Source organism: Petaurus breviceps, unplaced genomic scaffold (genome assembly GCF_028583685.1).
Source record: "Petaurus breviceps papuanus isolate PSGF00001 unplaced genomic scaffold, PetGlider_PUasm1.0 90849, whole genome shotgun sequence".
In the NCBI taxonomy this organism is placed as follows: domain Eukaryota; kingdom Metazoa; phylum Chordata; class Mammalia; order Diprotodontia; family Petauridae; genus Petaurus; species Petaurus breviceps.
Window position 1 is genome coordinate 16835639 of NW_027187361.1, and position 20267 is coordinate 16855905.

Here is a 20267-nt window from a genome sequence, read left to right on the forward strand (position 1 = left end):
TGTTGTATGGATATATCACATCTCCCCACATCTAATCTGTGAATTTCACTGAATAAGGAATATCCCACTGACTAGAGTGAGGGGGCTTCATTAAGAGTCTCAGAAATTAAGAAAACTTGCTACGGTGATTTATAGCATGTCACCTAGAGTTCATTTTGGTGTAACTGAGATAGAAAATCCCATTTCAAATTTAGTAAAAATGAATGCCAATGTCTTTGGAAACATTGGAATCTTAAAATTTTTGTTTTGTTTTTAAGGGAAGTGGGAAAGAAACTTGGGTGTTCAAGCTCCAACTCTTTCTAGCTATATAAACATGAGAAAATAATTTGACCTAAGTCAGTTTTCATTTCTATGAAATGAGGATAATAGTATGTTATTTATTTCACATGGATGGCTGTTGTAATGAAAATGTTTTGTAAACCTTAAAATGTATAAATGCAAATTATTATTGAGCCTTTTATTCAAATACACACCAAACCCACACTTATGATGAAGCTGGAGGGAGCTGTGATAGCTGATTGAAATGACAGAATGAGCAGATTAGCTCACTACCAGAGTAGGCAGAAAGACGGCAGAGAATAACTATAGGGAACAGAAAGCAAGATCTCAAATCAATGAAAAAAAAAACCTTAAGGAAATGTTATTAGGTGACATTTTTATTCTCCTATTCAGATCAAATGATTTGTTAGGGTTCAAGTAATAAATGGACTAATTTACAAATGAATATCTTTTCCCTTATAATCACGGGGGACAAAAGAAAAAAAATCCCCCAAACTTTATATTTCAGCTTGTTAAATAGTTTAACAGTTACTAAACTGTCTGTGGACAGATGACCTGAAAATTAGAGGTTTATGAAAGTCTTTCAGTAGAGGCAGAGTATTTTCCCTGGACCAGTGCTTATCAGTCTTAATTGCTTGGTTAAGCTTCCTGTGTTTGCCCTAGAAATCAGAAGCAAGTTACAATTAGACTTGGTGGAAAAAAATGTTTTTAAGTGAGAACTATTTTTTGGAAAAATTCTCAACTATGGAATTTTTTAGCTTTAACGAGCATGGACTTTTTTTACCCCTAGCAGCTAGGACTAGCGCGCGCGCGCGCGCGCGCGCGCGCGCGTGTGTGTGTGTGTGTGTGTGTGTGTGTGTGTGTGTGTGTGTGTGTGCGCGTGCGCTCGTGTAAACAGAGACGAGTAGGACTGCAATTTCCAAGACGACAAAAAGCCCAGAAAGATATTTCACCTTTCATTTACAAGTTTCAACATAAACTTTTTTTTTTAAGATCACTCATTCTTCCCTGCCTTATCTCTATGAATAACTTGCAAAATATTGCCCGATGATTCTGCAATACTGATTAATGCTTTATTCTGAAAGGTCAGTTATTTTCTCGGCGTGTGCCCTTCAGAGGTGCAGATTGCAGCCCCTTCTTTCCTTACCAAACCATTTGCAAAAATTACCATTGTGCTGTTGTCCTTTGGCCTGAGATCTAAAGCAGGGGTCAATGATAGAACCGTAATAGCACTAGATTCCCAACCACATTAACCCCCATGATTGTTCTGTTTGGTGTCTTATTTAACATCATTACAGAAGCAGTTGGGTGGCTCAGTGGATAGAGCACCATATCTGGAGTCAGGAATATCAGAGTTCAAATAAGCTTCAGATGCGTACTAGATGTGTGACCCTGGACGGGTCACTTAACCTGTTTGCCTCAGTTTCTTCAACTGTAAAATGGGGATAACAGCATCTACTTCCCAGGGTTATTGTGAAGATACTTATTTGTAAAGTGCTTTGCAAACCATGAAGAACTATCTAAATGATAGCAACTATCATTCTTCTTATGGATCCCATTCAAACTGCTGCCAGATAAGGTCTATTTCACTGTCACTCCTCTGCTCAAAAACTATCACTGGCTCCCCATTATATTTCCAAATAAGTATAAATTTCTGACTGGCATTCAAGGTGGGGGTAAGAGCAATCCGCAAGGGTTTTCCACCATGCAGGCTAGCTATAAGATACTTTTTTCCTTAAGCTTTTTCATACTGTAGTACTACCCCACCTTCTACCCTTATTTAATTCTGCTTTTCTTTACATATTTTAAGTTTCAGCTAAACTGGATCCTTCCCTGTTCACGTTTTACCCTCTTCTGGCTCTATGCCTTTCCACCCCGTCCCTAAACCTGGAACGACCTCTTTTAATTCCTCATCTCCACTTCTATCTGATAAGTTCCTTCCTTCAAGTCCAAACCCAGAAGCCAGCTCCACGAAGGTCTCCCTGACTCAGGAGCAGCGATCTTGCTTTCATTCCTCCTCTTTTCTCATAAATGTTTTGCTCAGAATTCTCTTCTTTGCTCATACTCTCTCCCTTACAGTTATGTGTATATTTAGCCTATTGCAAGCTCCTTGAGAACAGGGACTATAAGACATCTATGTTTATAGTTTTATAGTTACAGTTTATAGAGTGCTTTGTACATAATAGTTGTTTTGTGTTGTTATTTAGTTGTTTTCAGTCATGTCTGACTCTTCAAGACCCCATTTCAGGTTTTCTTGGCAAAGATACTGAAGTGGTTCACCATTTCCTTCTCTGGTTCATTTTACAGATGAGGCAAACAGGGTTAAGTGACTTGCCCAGGGTAATACAGCTAATAAGGGTCTGAGGACAGATTTGAATTCAGGTTTTCCTGACTCCAGCCCCTACACTTTATCCATTGCACCACGTAGTACTTAGTAATTGTTTGTTAAATTGGGTTCTATTTTTTAAAAATTAACCATACCATGATAATATTGTTTTGCCTAATGTATTTTCATGGAACCAATTACTTAGCAACCATAGATAGGTAGTGTGTGCCTATATACATTCATATATATATACATACATATATTTATACACATATGTACACAAATGTACATATGCACACATATATTATAATAAAACAATAGCTCCTGACCGTCAGTGATTTGATGCAATAGATAGTTGGAGGCACTTGCAGCTACCAAGTATTAAGAATCTTGCCTTGTGTAATTTTTCTTGTGATCTTATTAAGCCAATTAATTTCTTGATCTTTATAATGAAAACAATCTTTATAAAATGCCCCCAAGATATCCCAAGGTGTGTTATAACCTCTACATTACTATTACTGAATAGTCATATGACTTTGGAAAGATCTATCAAGCATGGAAATTGAGTATTTTTGGAAAAATGATCCTTTAGAAAATGGCCAGTCACTCACATCAACCATTGTCCATCTGAAATAACCTGAGAATTCCTAAGGCTGGCTCTCTTGTCAGAATGTGTGTGTGGGGGGGGGAGGGGCATCATTCTCTATGGTTGGCCCAGTTTCTGGGAATTCTTTTTCTTGATTCATTATAGTCTGAATCTGCTCTTTTTAAAAACTCAAACCATCTTAGGGTTTTTTTTTTTTAAGAAACAAAACATTTTTGAAAGGAAAAAGAAAAAAAAAAGCAATGCCAGTGTCTAGTGCATTTCTTGTTAAATAATCAGATAATTCAAAAAGACAAAATTCTGAATAAACCACCATCAAAGAAAGTCAATGTTAGCAGTTTCATAATTTAATGAAAAAGTATTTGTAAAAAGGGGACATTTGAAAAAGACCGAGTTTATCTTGGAAAATTGAATATATATGTGTATATATATGTATATATATACATATATATAAAAAACAAAATGCAAACAAAAAAATTAACAAATAAGGTTAAGAGGTAATACTTCAAACAACAATTAACCACCAAACACATACAGTAAAAACTAGCAAATACACTTTGGGGACAACACTTGAGAGCTATACAACCAAAGCCTCCTTCATTTACCTAGTAAAATCCTGGAAAAAATATCAAAACTATTTCCCTGATTGGAAATACTTTAGTCACCATCCCCAAAATGGTAAAATATCTGGAATTTGGCTGAAGCACCATTTCTGTGTTAGTTGTTGCTACTGCTGTTTTCTCCCACATACTCCTATCTGAAAGGCATGAAACAACATGGCTGCTCGGCTGACCTCTTAAGTAAAGTTTTCTCAAGGCAATGCTACCATTATGGTATCATACTAATAAATAGCTAAGGAAAACTCAAAGGAAATCTCAGGATACTTAAGAGTTCAAATAAGGGGGTAATTAACTTATTCATTCTGAATGACCCATGGCTTAAGAACACAAAGTATTTTCCATTAAAATAAAATATATGAAACTTAAAATGCTCTACTGCATATTTACACATGGGCACATACAGCCACATGCGGGAAGTATTTTGAAGATGTAATTCAGGAAAGGCAAAGTACAGAATTATCTATATCTCTCTATATACATATATATAGATATATAGACATAGATATATATAGATAGCCTGATAATTTTTTTTAAATACCTGAAAACAAACGGTTGTGAGGATGCAAAGTCAAATAGAGACATAAAGCAAAGCTGCCAAATATTAGTCGTTTCCCAAGAGTACTGGCCTTGATCTTCCACCACCAAAATAATTGAAATGAAAATTGAAAGTTGTCTTTGAAAATAAAAATATGGCCTTTGAAAAACAATATTTATTGATCATCACTATTGTGCTTTCCCAAACTAGAAGTAAGAGAATACTAAATTAAGGCTGTGAAAAAAACCAGAGCTGGCATTTGTTGCTGTGGTGCCTTGGAAATTAGGTATGCAACATTTTTCCTCTTGGATAAGGGACAAATGCGATGATTATCCCCAGCAATAAGAAGTGTGAGGTGGAAGGATTTGGGATCAATAAGCCTGCTACTTCTCCAAAGAAAACGAAAGGTTTTTAGTTTAGGATATTGCTTCCAATTCGAGTTTGATAAGCAGCTTAATATGCCCATATGTGTTCCACATATGCTTGCAAATTCTGTTTGGCAATAAAAACGTGCTTCAAAATAAAAGCAAACATACAAAACCGTCAGACAAAATGCATTTAGTCAAGCTTATTATTATTATTTTTAAATACCAGGTATAAATAGCCCCGAGGGAGAGAAGGTCTCATTTGAGGGAGGGCCCTGGCGTCGTCCTCCATGATTGCCTCAATTGAAACATCAGAGCATTTTCCTTTAAAGTAGTACCTCTACTTTTGTAAACACTATCCACAAATTAGCCGTTTGTACTTGTTAGCTGGGTAACATATTTACAAGTGCATTCCCCAAACAAGCAATCCTATATACAGGCACCAAAAATTAAAGTCCTAGAGGGATGATATTTACAGAAGAAAGCAAGGTATTCTGAAGAGAAACACAAACTTTTTGCAAGGGAGTAAAGAAAGGGGCTCATCTAGAGGTCAGTGAGTTTGGCAGCATCCGTACTGTTGGTCTCTTGGTCTTGGCTCTTAAGACAGTTTACAGATTTCCACAAAATTAGAAACTGATGGCAGAGCAAGACCTCAGTTTAGTAGTTAGGTCCTGCAGGAGCAATAGGAATGTAGTTGTAGTGTCTGCAAAACATACCCTCTTATGAACCCTTAACTAGCAAGGGTTCTTAATTCCTGTGGCTACCAGTGGCAACCTGGCACTTCAAATACTTATTGCTAACAATAAGTCTTGCTAAGAACCCGGCATAATGAAAATAGGTTCCTGAAGTAAAAAATCAACCAAAAGTATTTTTTGAGCACCTACTATGTGCTCAGCTATTCCTTGTTCTCTCTCATGCATACACACACACACATATCACATACATACATACACACATACATTCCCCAAAGCAGAACTAAAAACAATGAAAAATCTGTTGACTCCTACATGCCCTTGCAGAAGCTGGGTTTGTAAGTGTTTTTAAACTGCCGGCCAATTCACTGTTGAACAATCATTTCACCCTTTTCATTGCATCTCCTCCTAACATAGGCATTATATTTGAGACTCCTTTGGTGTCTAGGTTTGCACCAATACACTGGGATTATAGAAATGTTGACTTGCCCTTTCAAGTTTCGAATCACCTTTGCACTGAACTGTGGGAAACCACACTTGTTTTATTTCTGCTTCGACAATCTCTTCCAAAGTCCTTGGAAGGACTTTCCCTGTCAGAGCTGTTTCTCCTTATCCTGATTTGTTCTTTATTTTCATCACTCTCTGCTTCAGAGTCACTAAGTTCCAAGTCGGGGCAATACCCATCATTTTCCTGATACGGTGCTCCTCCTGTCTGATAGTCAAGAGTCTGCTTATTCCATAAACGCTCCTTGGAGTTAAGTCTTCTAGTTGACTTTTCACAGCATCTGAGGTCTTCTGTGGTCCTCACCAAACTGTTGGTTGCCTCTTTAAAAGACCTACTGAAATGTTCAATGGAAGATTTTCTAAAACTGCTCTGGCTAGACAGGTGAGGGGAAAGCACAGGCTCTTGCTTGTAGGGAGTCTGACTGGAACTGTCTCTTTGCGTGATATCCCCTGACCTGCTGTTGCCCATCAAGCCATTGGACTTTGCAAACCTAGAGTTCTGTTGTATTTTCCCATTTCCAATGGAAGACTGTCCCTGCAGTGCAGCTTGAAGGGCCAAAGGCTTACCCAGAGACTGCCCACGATGGAACTCAGGAGGCTGAGCTAAAGCAGAATCTTTTGCTTCATTTCTAGAACGGCTGAGACTGGCTAGCAGCCCATTGCTCCTGCTATCATGAGAATACCTGGAATAGGATTTCATTCTCATTTCAAATGTCTCCTGGGGCATCTGCATACTTTTTTTGTTGTAATTTGAGGTGGAGTTGCTGTTTTCGTCAGGTGAGAGAGGTCTATTATTGGCTTTCATTGAGTTGTTTTTAGCGTCTCCCAGGGCTGACTTAGGCATTTTTAACTTTAAGGTTATTCTTGGAGGTGGGTAAAACAATGTGTTTTCTAGTGCACTTGTCAGAGGATGTCCTAAGGTAAAAGAAAAAGATTCATTTCAATAGTCAATTTACATTAACAACAGATATCTTCATAGTAGAGCAAATTCATCAATACAAGTATTAGATAATACCAATTTTTTTTTTAAAAAAAGGCCACATCTTCAGAAGAGATGTCTTGTGGTAGAGGTGGATGGATTATACATCAACAGGCTCGAATCTCTCTTAAAAACACCGATGATTATCTACACAGCCTCCAACTCTTGATTCTCAGTAATTATATACATACACACAACATGTAGACCTCCTTCCTCCCATATTTGCCTATCTTATTTTGAAAAGGAAATCAAGAAAGTACTTTTAGGATGGAGACTCATACAAAAAGACGTTAGGAATTTCACACATAAATCATCAGAAATCTCTCTTCCTTGAACTTTTATCTGCTTTAGCATATTATTTCCACTGCAAATTGTTCTTTCATTGGCAGAGATCCACCTACGTGGTAGCAAGCAGAACTGAATTTTTAATGTCTCATCTCCCCCATTAGGAGTGTAAGCTCCCGGAAAGCACTATGTACACCTTCAGTGCTTTAACAAAAAGTCAGCACTTAATACGCACTTTTTCATCCATCCATTCAACTCATTCACTACAATAGCCACAAAGCCTTAGAGTCCATGAGTTCCTGTGTCTGGAAACATTAATCACCTGTTGCCCAACCTTCTGGCAATTAGTCTCTCTTAATTAGGCTTGGATGACAGACCTGTGCTCCGTTGCTTGTCTGAGCTCCAAGCCTTTCTAGCTTGGAAGGACCTAGTGGATTTGCACTCCACTGACACGACCTTTGAGATCTAGGATCATCTACTTCTGTTCATGCCTGAATGAAATCTATATAAATGCTCCATGATTTTAGGTGATTAAGACAAATCTCCCATAAAGTCAAACCCAAACCAAAAGAGTAGGAATATTTTCATTATTTTAGAGGGGGAACTGTTTTTTATTTCATATTAGCTATCCTGGTTTTGTGAATTTGACACTATTATCTGGCCTAGAATGACTACTTCCTGACTGAAAATTCTGGGAAGGGTGCACGTAGCCAGATAGACCGAAGTCATTACACCTTTTGGTCACAGGTAATATGTTTCATTCTTGGCTCCATCGGGCAATTTATGACCCAGTTATTCCTTGTAACTTGCAACTTTGTTTTCTCTATAAAACTGTTCTGAGCATAGTGAAATACAGAATAACATCAACAAACAATTCTATCTTATAGGAATGTGTATTTCTCAAAATACTCACTTAATTCTTCCAGTAATCTCTTGAGGTATGCAGGACAAGTATTGCTACCACTAGTAATCAGAATCTACCACAGAAATGTTACTGCTAATTCTGCCTCTGCATGCCTCAAGATTTACTAGGTGCCAACAAATGTCTTGTCCAAGCCAGAGCGCCTGAGCAAGCCCTCCTACCCCTGGCTGCTGCCATACCATAACCAGAGAACAGTCCAGGAACAAGAGGCAAAAAAACAACTTCGATGATTCCCTGGCAATGCTGAGGTGTGTTCCCCAATTGTAGAAACTCTTCAACTCCTGACCCATCCAGCTCTAAATCCTACAAGAATTCTTTCACGTCCTTAGGTAAAGTTTCCAAATAATTGCAAGCATTGTTACAACATGCTGAGAGGTAGTATGGAGTAGTGGAAAGAAAGCTGGGCTCAGAAAGAGGAAGAGCTGGGCTCAAGTCCTGCCTCTGACAAGCTCTCTGGGTGACTCGATGTCTTCTTCATGTCCCAGGAAAATCTCTAAGACTTTCAGATACAATATATGAGTTGATCAGCATGGGTAAAGGGAGTTTCCTCATCAGAGGCTCCCTATAGGTCTGCCCCAACCATAATATTAGTCAATGGTTACCTGTAGCAATTTCCTGGTTAGCAAGCTGGACTTGAAAATTGAAGATCTGTTCATGAACTTTGCTGTGGGATAGTTTCAGCTTCTCTCTCCTGCTGACCATGTAGCAGAGGTTTCTGACCTAGAAGCCCAATCACCCCCCAACAGGCAGAGCTTTAATCTGTGTGAAGCAGATCTAGTACCTGGGATTGCAACAAATGCAACTGGAGGGGGGGTGCACAACGTAAGAACTAACTAGTAAAAATACACGCACTAGAATCACATGCAAATAATCCAAAAGAGACGTTAGGAATTTCATACATGAATCATCAGAAATGATCCAGAAATCTCCCTTCTCTGAACTTTTATCTACTTTATCATATTACTTCAGTTCTTCAAGGTAATTCCCTTTCATTGACAGAGATTCACCTGGTAGCAGGCAGAACTTCATTGTTAAAGTCTAGTCACCCCCATTAGGAGTGTAAGTTCCTGGGAAGCAGGGTCTGTCTGACTACGCTAATATCCCCAGTGCTTTAGCACAAAGTCAGCACTTAACAATTCATCCATCCAGTCATTTATTCATTGCAATAGCCACAAAGCCTTAGTAACCATGAGTTACTGTGTCTGTAAACATTTATCACCCAGTGCCCAACCTTCTGGCAATGAGCTTGTCTTAATTAGGCTGCTCCTGGAGTGACAGATTTGTACATATCACCTGTCTGAACTCAAAGCCTTTCCAGGTTGGAAGGACCTAGTGAACTTATACTCCACCTTTGTACACAACCTTTGAGATCTAGAGTCAACTACACACTGAGGAGCTATCTCAAATCAGTTTGTAATAGCTGATTGTTAAATTTTCAAGGTTTGCATTTACAACTCAAAATCAGCAAAGGCTACAAATCAGGGGTTCATTTATTGTGTTAGTGGTTGACTCAACTTTAAGTAATGGAGAAAATATTAATAATGTAGATTAAACTTGAACATGTGTTTTGTATACATTCCATTCCTCAAAAGTTGGTTGTTAAACATTAACTAGTATACTTGGGTCAGAAGTGAAATGGAGGCACTTTAGTATCATTCCCAAGTATACATGTATGTATATGTGTGTGTATATACACAGAGATATGCATGTAAAAATATCCAAGGAGGACGTAATTAATATAAAGTAAAAGTTTTAAATTGTACCCTTTCTTTTATAACTTCTAACATAAGATCTAACTCAACAGCACTTGGATTAGACTGAGTACAAAGAAGTGTTCACTTAGTAGGGCAGGGGAAATTGTATTAAAAAAGTCTGTTGGAAAGATGGGATAAAGGTTTTTCCTACCGTGACCTCAGCCAGCATCGACCCTTCATCATGAAAGGCAATACTCTTCTAAAAACCTCTCATGGAATGAGTCTGACTACTGAGAATTACAGAAACTTTTAGGAAATGAGGGAAATTATCTAACACCTTTTACATAAATGTAATTTATTAAGTCGAGACCAATGGCCTGAAAAAAACCACAGCTGGTTAAGTGCTGAGTGTACGCCTACCATCGTTTCTGGAGTAGGCAGGGGAGTATCCCACAGGTTTAGGTTATCAGGTGAAGGATCTCCAGGGCTAGAAGCAGGTTTGGAAATGTGGAAACCAGTACTTTGCTGACTTCTCTCAGGCATAAGCTCTCAGATCTGAGAAATGATTACTGTAGCTGGGACCCAACTTAAAAAATTTTTCACATAGTCATAGCTATGTCAGGATGAAATAGAACAGAGAATATGTTAACGCTGCATAGTATAGCCCTTGGCAAGAAGGTCCAGGTTGTTCTTCTTTAAGGTTAGCTAAAGCAGCTGATAATTGGCCCAGGACCATTTTTCTCCCTGAGCCCATGGGAACCCATACTTCAGTAAGGTAGATTTGGGTATTGCCAGCTCCATTCTTCTTTGGTAGGGAGGCAGAACAAAGGGAGACAATTTCCAGAAGGAGGTAAGGTGAAAGACAGCTGTTTGTGTTTTCAGGAAATTAATTTATAATTTAAAATTGACAAGGAGGCTTTAAAAAAAATTCCCATGGATGTTCTAATTTGCTCCCAAGGAACAAGGCACTTGGGAGGACTGCTTTAAATAGTTTATAGCTATTCTTCTCAAAGGTCTGATGAACTATTAAATTAGTTATAAGCAATACATTTTCCCATGGATTACTTTTTGTTATTATATTCAGTGATAAATCAGCAGTTTTATAAGGAATTACTGACTACTGATCAGATAAGCAGATTGTCAAGCCTGTTCCCACCCCCACTTTATAACTCCACACATTCAGCCCTCTTCACTCACCTCAATTATTTGGTTATGATAATTAGTTTACCTTTACTGAGTAGTAAGGCAAAACTTGACAATATTTTAGACAAAACGGTCTCAGAACTTCATTTTCAAGTTCTAGAGGCGTCAGTAATTGGTGCTGTTTCCCCAAATCATAAACCACACATCAGAAAGGTAATTTACTAAGCTGAACCCACTGTTGGTCTGAAAGAGTGATCCTGGCTAAGTGGATGAGTGCTTAGTTGATTGGACATAAGAGAATGTCACAAGTTTAAGGCAAACAGGCTGGATTAGGTGAAGAATCTCGAAGGTATGTTATCTTGGTACATAGTTCAGGCCCCTGAACCTATTAAGGACTTAATTAGTTCTTGATTGATTGATCCTAAATACAATTGTTGGGAGGTCTTCCCTCCTGGTTAAAACATAAAATAAAACAGAAACTAAAAAGACCATTTCAGCCCTCAACCCCAGTCTGAAATCTTCATGTGAAACGTTCAACAACTGTCAGCAGAGGGAGGAAAAAAGAAAAACTGGATAAATCACCTTGTCTGACCTTTTCTTTTTTCTTTTTTTTTTAAAGCAATTGGGATTAAGTAACTTTCCTAAGATTACACAGCCAGTTATTTTGTGTGGGTGTTAAGTATCTGAGGCCTGAACCGATCTGGGTCCTCCTGACTCTGGGGCTGGCACTCTTATTCACTTCACCACCTAGCCGCCCCTTTTTCTGACCTTTTCAGCTAATCTTGGCTATAATGGTAAAAGAACATAAAAGAGAATACACCTACAGGTTTGACATAAACATAGCTATCATTTTTGATTAGAAAATTATGTGGTATAGCAGATAGAGTGCTGAACTTTGGGTCAGGAAGATCTGACTTCAAATCCTGGTTCAGACACTTTCTAGCTGTGTAATCCTGGGTAAGATATTTAACCTCTGCCTGCCTCTGTTGCCTCATCTATAAAAAAATTAGGATAATAATAGTCTCTACCTCCCAAGGTTGCTGTGAGGATCGAATGAAAAAATATTTGTAAAGCGCTTAGCCTGGCACATGGTAAGCACTATATAAAATGTTAGTTATTATTTTTATCATCATCATATTAAATTATAATATCACATATTATTACATATATAATGCATATAGAGTGATATATAACATTGTAATATAATACAGAATCAATATATTTATAACTACATTATAATCAATAACAATAAATAATATTGTAAAGCAATTTGCAAACATTAAATAATGGCTATGATGAATTCTTTTTTTTTTACTTGTCCAAACCCCAACCCTGATAAGCTACTTTCTGCTGTTTCAGGGAAATAAGAAGGTTATAATAATGCAAAAAAAAAAAAGACAAGGTTCTCAACAATTTCAACAATAAGAGACTTATTCTACAGCACCAGGCACACACTAGTAGAAAACCAGCTTTCTACGAGTCTTCTTACCCTCTCCAGATCCTGTCTCAGATGCATAAACATTCTCATACGGGTGTGAATGCTATCTTCTTTTGGCTGCACTAGGCCATTCTCTTCATCCTCCTTAGGAGGAAATAATGGCTTATTAAAATTACTTTTTCGTTTTAATTTCCAGTAATTGTAGATGAAGTCCACAGCAAGTTTCGGGAGGCCAAGTTCTGCAGCAACATCCTCTACTTTTACCAGGGAGTAGAATTCCTCTTCTAGCTCTCTTAATTTCTGGGCCCGGAGACTGGTTTTCTCACTTTCAATCTGGTTCTGATCACCGGTGTTTTGGGAATGATCACTTGCATCAGTCAATGAGCTCTGTTTGTTTTTGCTATGCTTGAGGCAGTATGACTTGAATTTAACTTCATCCCCATCATCGAGGATAGTCTTCATCTCTAGGCTATGCTCAAATGCACAGGTAACATGAAACGCCGTGATACAGCTTTTTACAGAGCACTGAAGAAAACAAAACAAAAAAACTCAGCATCAGCCAGGGGAAAAAGAAAACACACAAGTGTCAAAAACCAAAAGGCTTCCAAGAAGCAAGAGATTCTTTTAACACAAAGCTGTTCTGAAACCACTCATCCATAACACAAGCTTTGATAGTACCTAGGGAAGTACTGTTCTGAATTCAAATCCTGGTTCAGACACTTACCAGCTGTGTAATCTTGGGTAAGATATTTAACCTCTGCCTGCCTCTGTTGCCTCATCTGTAAAAAATTAGGATAGTAACAGTCCCTACCTCCTAGGGTTGCTGTGAGCACTGAATGAAATATTTGTAAAGTTCTTAGCCTGGCACAATGATAAGCACTATATAAAATGTTAGTAATTATTTTTATCATCATCATTATCATATTAAATTATAATATCACATATTATTACACATATAATGCATATAGAGTGATATATAACATTGTAATATAATACAGAATCAATATATTTAATTATAACTACATTATAATTAATAACAATAAATAATATTGTAAAGCAATTTGCAAACATTAAGGCATTAAATGATGGCCATGATGATGAGAGGATAATCCCTTGAGAAAAGAAAACACCAGTCCCACTGGGATTACCAAAGCAGATCATGGCTTTAAAAGGTTGGAAATGATCATTAGTAATAATAGCTTGTTTTATGTTTGGGTTTTCAAAAAATTCTTATCTATCTGCACGAAATGGGAAAGTGCCACTCCACAGAAAAGGAAACTGAGGCTCAGAGAGATTGTGATCTCCCTGAAATCATATATCTTCTAAGTAGCTATCACTCCACAAACCCAGACCATTGAATTCCTCGCCCAGTGTTACTGCCACTACACAAATATAAATAAAATGTAGCAGAAATTGTTTCATTGTTCTCTAAAAGCACAGGATCACAGAATCACAGATTTAGGTCTAGAAGGAGCCTCAGAGGTCATCTAGTCTGAAGCCCTTAGTCTATGGATGAGGAAACTAAAGCATAGGGAGGTTTCCCCAAGGTCACACAGAGAGGATGCGGCGGGGTAAACCCAGGTCCCGTGACTTCAAATTCACTGCTCTTTCCATTGTATCATTTCCAAGGTAACAGTTTAAAGTAAATACTTTTTCAAAATGATTTTACAACATCAAAGATTACTATGGTTTGTTATAAGTGACAGTGTTATTGATTTTCTTTCAGGAAAAGAAGCAACATGTATTTTCATGACTGATTTTGTGTATGTGGGGGAAAGAGAATGGAAGAAAAAGTAAATGTTTTGAGAAAACGTGGTAGAGGAGTCAGAGTTAAAGTGAAGAGATCTTCTCATTTTGAAATATTATATCTATAGGCTGGGATTGTTTTATCCTTATTTTGACACTAGAGTTTTGATAACTAAAAGGTTATCAAAAGAACATGTTATCAAAGGTTAGCAAGGTACATGACCTTGGATACCAACAGATTTCATGGTTATGTTTTGGTTTCCTTGTTATTCCTTAGTAACTAGATAGAGGACAGAAACCAGAAATCCAGAACCTGAAAAACTTGTATTCTACTGCTTCTATATCCAAATTACATTTGTAAGTAAATTATTAGGACCTTTACTAAGCATATTTAGAAATGATTTTTGTGGTATAGTGAGGCTTTGCTCATAAAGACCTCATCTCTTATATGTGAGTTGAACTCCTCTAGGTGAGCGATTGGCTAGTCCCACAGCACTGAGTAAAACTTCAACCTATAGAAAGAGACCATAAGGCAAGTTGTCTTTTTCTCAATTCAGTCTGTTGGAGGGGAGAAGAAACCACTACCACCAGATCCTGGCCTTGTATCATGGAGCTGTAGCAGATTTCCTTAGAGCACACATTCTAGAAGGGAAATTTTTTTTTTCAGATATAAGAGTTAAAATGACAGTGGGAGTCAAAAGAGAAACTGGTAAGTCTAAATGCCCAACTTAACACTTTAGAACAAAGTTTGTGGATTGGCAGCACATGGTGTGTCTGTCACCACACAGGCAGGAATGTGAAGTTACTTTCTTCTTTTCCCAGTTCTAGAATTGGGATACTCTAGTTCTCCTAGGAATGTGTCAGTTGAACCCTTCAGGGATGCCAGCACCTAAGGAATGAGTTTTTTCTCACCCACTGCCTGCTGTCATCTCATTAAAGCCTACACTGTGACCTGTTAGACCCGAGAAATTAATAACACACACCAGCTTAAATAACAGAATGTGAGACTTAAAAGAACGTTATAGCCTTCAAGAAAACCTTGGATTTTTTTCTCCCTTTCTCTCCAAGTTATTTTTAATAATTCCTACTTTCTGCAGGAAGAAAGAATTTATGCCCAATGTTTCTTATTATTATCCCTACCTAAGCCTTTAGGATACAGTATTGAGGATTTTCTATCATTTGCAGAATTCAGGGGAGAAAAAGCCAAAATTAGTTTAGGATGAAAGAGGATACTTCTTGGAAAAGGATTCTTACTAAAATACCTTTTTTTTTTTTTTGTTCCTAATAAGTAAGAAGGCTGTAATGGGAATGTAAATTTTAAAGATCTTCCCTGCCCCTAGGCTAAAGTGCACCTGGAGCCTGGGGTGGGAGGCTTGTTTTTCAGTAGATACTTTTTGATTGGCCAGTGGGTCCAAAAGGTTGTTACATTCTCTGAGCCAGGAGAAGGCTATATAAGCCCTGATGTGAGGCTTTGTTTTGGGGCTCACTTTGAAAAGTGTTCTGTGATTTGATATGGATTCTGGGAAGCCGTTGTCCAGAGCCCCAGGGCTTTGAAAAAACCCAGATGTTGAAACCCAGATGTTGATTTGATATGGATGTAATGGCTGGACAGTTTGGAAAGCTGTCTACTTGATCTGTTTCTGTCTTGATAATTCTGCCTGTATACTTTGAAGTTCGGGGTGCTGACCTTTTTCCCCTGACCAAGGTAAACGATATATGTCTGACTGATTAAAGTAAGCTTGTTAACCCATTTTGAGTTGCTTTCCTTTATCAAAGCAGATCCAAGAACCTGTGCTGGCAGCCACCCTGGGGACACTGGGGTGCTTGCTGCTACAAAGGCTTAGCCCTGCAACAATGCCAGAGATTCCCAGGGCAATCGTGCAATTTCATTCAATCCAAGACCCAATGGAATTGCAGATATTTGTCAAAACTTTGGCAAGTCCTCCAAGAAAAAGAGGATGGAGTCTAAAAATCTTTCTTGGTTGGTCATATTCTGTTACCTCTTGGCGAAGATGTCAGACTTAAAAAAAAGACGCTTACAGAGGATATTATTTAACAATAAGACTAAGGAGGACTTGGTTTTAAGCATTCTACAGTTAAACAATTTTTTTAACTATAAAAAGGGAATAAAAAGGACCTTTTCATTGGTTCTAGAAGGTACAGACATAAAGATGAACTAATCAAAAGAAAATTAAAATGACCAGGTACTTAAATAAAATATATGTCCCCCAAGAAACCAGAATTCAAAGAATTAATCTAGTGTTAAAATACAAATAGCTGGATACCTACATACTGAAGTGGTTGGAGGGAACAATCTATTCTTGTCACTGACAAAATATTCTTATTCTCATACTGAGGAAAGAAGTGAGAAGAGCTGTGGCAACTAAAGAATGCCAAAGTGCACAGAATGGTGGAAAAGTTCAAAGAAAGTCAGAAAGACCTGAGGTCAAATCCATCCTCGACATTTAGCTGTGTGAACCTGGGCAAATTACTGCCTCAGTTTCCTCATCTGTAAAATGGGGGTAATAACAGCACCTAACTGTCAGGGTTATTGTGAGGACCAAGTGAAATAATAATTGTAACATGCTTAGCATAGTGCCTGACAATTAGTAAGTGCTATATAAATGTTGGTTGTTGTTATAGTTAAATATATTAGAAACATGTTATATATATATATAAATACTGTTTTTTGTATCTTTGGTCAGTAAGATCCTACTTTTTTCAAATCAATTATCAATTTTGTTTTATTTCAAAGTTTTATGGATTTTTTTTGTTTTATGTCACAATAATTTCCCATTATATATAAATATATATAATAAATATAATAATAATAATTGTTATTATTATTAGCTGTGCAACTTCAGGCAAGTCACTTAATCTCTGCCTGCCTCAATTTCTTTATCTGTAAAATAGGGATGATAATAGCCACTGCCTCCCAGGATTGTTGTGAGGATAGAATGTGACAATACTTGTACTTTGCAAATCTTAAAGTGCTACATACATGCTAGCTGTAGAGAAAATATTTGACGATTTTTTTCATTTTAAAGTAACAACAATAACAATTGAAATTTATGTATCACTTTTATGCTGGACAAAGGTGTTTCCTTGCAACCCTTTGTATCAGATACTGTAAGTATTATTAGTTCAAGTTTAAAAAGGAGGAAAACAAGTCTCAGAAAAGTGATGTGACTTACCCACGGTCACATAGGTAAGATTCAAAACCTAGATCTCTTATCTTCAAATCCAATGAGTCTTCCATTATTTTCTACTACCTCTCATAAATTGCATATGAGCAAATAACATCCCATCTACTTTTTAAAGCAAAGTAATTGCCATATGTTTATTGATCTTTTTTTTTTAATATGAAAAAGGACTCTGGAATTAATTCAGGGAATTGTTTTTTATTCTTGTCACTTCAAAGAAGGGAAAAAATATGTACCAAATTAGAACAAAGACCTGGAACTCAGCCTTCTTATCTAGTATGTAAGCCCTTGGTAAGATTTGATATAACTGCTTTCATAAAGCCTTCCCAGGCATCCCACGCTGAAGGGATGAAACCTTCCTCTGAAATCCTCCAGAGATTATTGTGGCCAAAATTTGTTTTGTAATTAATCAAATTATAACTTGAATTCAACATTTATTAAGCAGCTAGTTATATGCAAGGTTCTTTGCAAAGATTAAAAATAACAGTCCTTGTCCTTCAGGAGCTTACCTAGGACTTATACCATGGGGATACAAGACTGAAAATGATGGGGCAAAGGAGGGGTCCATTCAAAGTGTTATGAGAAATTTGAGGGAGTAGAGATTACTTTGGGTGATGGGGAGTAGAGAAATCAAGTTACATGAAGAAACTGGGTTTGAAAGAAGACTTCAACAGATGCAGAGGGATTTGGAGAGGGAAGTCTACTGTAGCCATAAGGAATCGTGTCAGCAAAGGCACCAGAGACAAGAAAAAAACAGGAAAATTGTGGAGAGTGTCGCAGTTTGACTAGGACATAAAATATGTGAAGGGACAAGAGGTAAGCTGAACAGGTGACTTAAGACTCGATTGTCTGAATGAACCAAACCAGCTTTTCTCAATCCACAGGCTATCTGTCTTCCTCACATACCTTTCTTTCACCAGTCTGGTTCCCCTTGCCTCTGCCCTGCCTCTTCCCTAGAAATCCCAGTATCTGTCATCTTCTATGCTTGGGGCCTCCCTAGCTAATTGATGTCTCCTTGTCTGTGACCTTAGAGGGGGGAAACCAATCAGACCTTACAGAATAAAATGAATCCCATTCCTCCTTAAAATAGCCTTGGCTACCATCGGTTTGCCTGAACTGCTCTGGCCCCAGAGCTGCCACCTAATAAAGCTTAACCCCAAAGTCCTAATGAGAGTGCCAAGCCCTGACAGCAACCTCTTGGAAGTTCCTCATGGACTCACTCCCTCTGCTGTAGCTCGAAGACCAATGTGCCTGAGGTTCCCTGGAGATATTCGTGATTAGTTAATTTTCCTACCTTCCTCCTTCTCACTCTGCAGTATCAGTGGTGGCTCCAGAGAGAGGGAGAGAAGCAGAGACAGAGGTGGGAAGAAGGGGAAGGGAGTTAGTAAGCTGCTCTAGTGCTCCCTTCTTGTTGTTTCTCCCATTGTTTGGGGGGGGGAGGGGGTGCCTCCAATTAAGCCCTGTGACCTTCCCTTAAATGTGGGGAAAGACTTTGTTGCTTTTAGCATTGATTGAATTTCTTACCTGATTCTTCTGGGAATCACCTGTAAGTTGTAGCAAAGGGCTTCGATAGGAATTTAAACTTTATAGGCAATGGAGAGCTACTGCTAAAGGTAATAGCAGAGTGATAAGATCATACCTCAATGTAACGATTACTTGGGCAGTGGAATGAAGGGTGTTTGGAGAACTGGGGTGGCCTAAAGATTGTTCTGTGATTTTGTTAGTGTAAGCAACTCTTAATAATGAAACTCGAGCAACCATCCTACAACTTAACAGTCTTGAAGAGTTGCCTGGGATCACTTGAGGCTATTCGCCAATCATGGCATATATCAGAGGTAACATTGGGACCCAGGCCTTCCTTCCTCTCAGACCAGCTGTCTGTCCATTCTGCCGTGCTACCTCTGCGGAGGTTGTTAACAATAGTGCAACAAGAACTTAATTGTTGCAGTGAGAGAGAAGACAACATGGTAGGAGAGATAAATACTGCCAGAGAGTGGAGAATGTGGTGATTGAGCAGAATGTGTGGCTGGATAGAGAAGGCAGCATCTGAGGTTCAAACCTACATGACCTGGGATGATCTGCAATTTCATCGGCACAGGTCATCTGTCCCCTGACACAGATGATACTGTTCTGTGACTCAGCAAAGGATCTTCAAGAGATGTTATAGAATCACAACAACAAAAAGTCCCCAACCATCATTTTGTAGGCCACATGGTAACAGACCTCTTCACCATGAACAAGGCTGGTCATAGGCTCGACAGATAGAATCTGTCACAAAATCCAGCTTGGTAGGCTCTGTCAGGGATTGAGCTCCACTGGCAACAAATCAGGATTTTAGAAAAAAAAAAAGTAATTTAAAAATAGCTTAATTTTTGAGGGAAAAAAAGCCTTCTATTAAATGTGTAGTTTCCTATAGGATTCCCTAACATAGGTTGAATCTTTTTAATATGAAGGTCAACAACTAAGGTCTCTTCTTTTTCCTGCAATTTTATTCATATGGCTGGAGATTAGAAATATTTTTTGTTAAAGTACAGAATATTTTTATGCAAAATAAGAGGAGTTGACCTACTTTTCTCAAACTAAGCAGGTCTGTAATAGATGGAATACATGGGTAGACCTGATGTTTACATTGTGTTTTCATCTATTACCCAAACTAAGATAATATTCAAAATCAAAACAATATCTACATGATATGTAGAGTGTGTTGCTAAGTCAGAGGTAGGTTGGAAAGTTACCCATATCTGTGGTTTTTGTAAAGAGAAAACTTTCTGAGATGTTCTTTCTGCATTTTCAGTAGGATCCAATTTCACCCCCTGCCTCTTCTCCTTTCCCTACCAACTAGAGTCAATTATCTGGGTTCATAATTTTCCACTTACCATCTAACCAACTGATCTCCCTGCATCCAGGCTTCTCTCTCATCCTCAACACAATT

The 20267-nt window shown here is 38.0% G+C and overlaps 1 protein-coding gene across 5 annotated transcripts in view; it reads right to left on the reverse strand.

Moving 5' to 3' along the window:
- Positions 1–653: 653 nt before the first annotated feature.
- JADE3 (jade family PHD finger 3) overlaps positions 654–20267 on the reverse strand; it is a 193385-nt gene continuing 173771 nt past the window's right edge. For 3 of the 5 annotated variants that reach the window (XM_069072926.1, XM_069072925.1, XM_069072927.1), the window contains exons 10-12: positions 12438–12911; positions 8714–8831; positions 3535–6840 (exon numbers count right to left, since the gene is read on the reverse strand). In XM_069072926.1, the coding sequence (XP_068929027.1) occupies positions 5927–6840; positions 8714–8831; positions 12438–12911 (1506 nt within the window). In that variant the 3' untranslated portion in view covers positions 3535–5926. Of the gene's footprint in view, positions 6841–8713; positions 8832–11031; positions 12912–20267 lie in introns of those variants that run through there. The other 2 variants (XM_069072928.1, XM_069072929.1) reach the window with 2 other exon arrangements.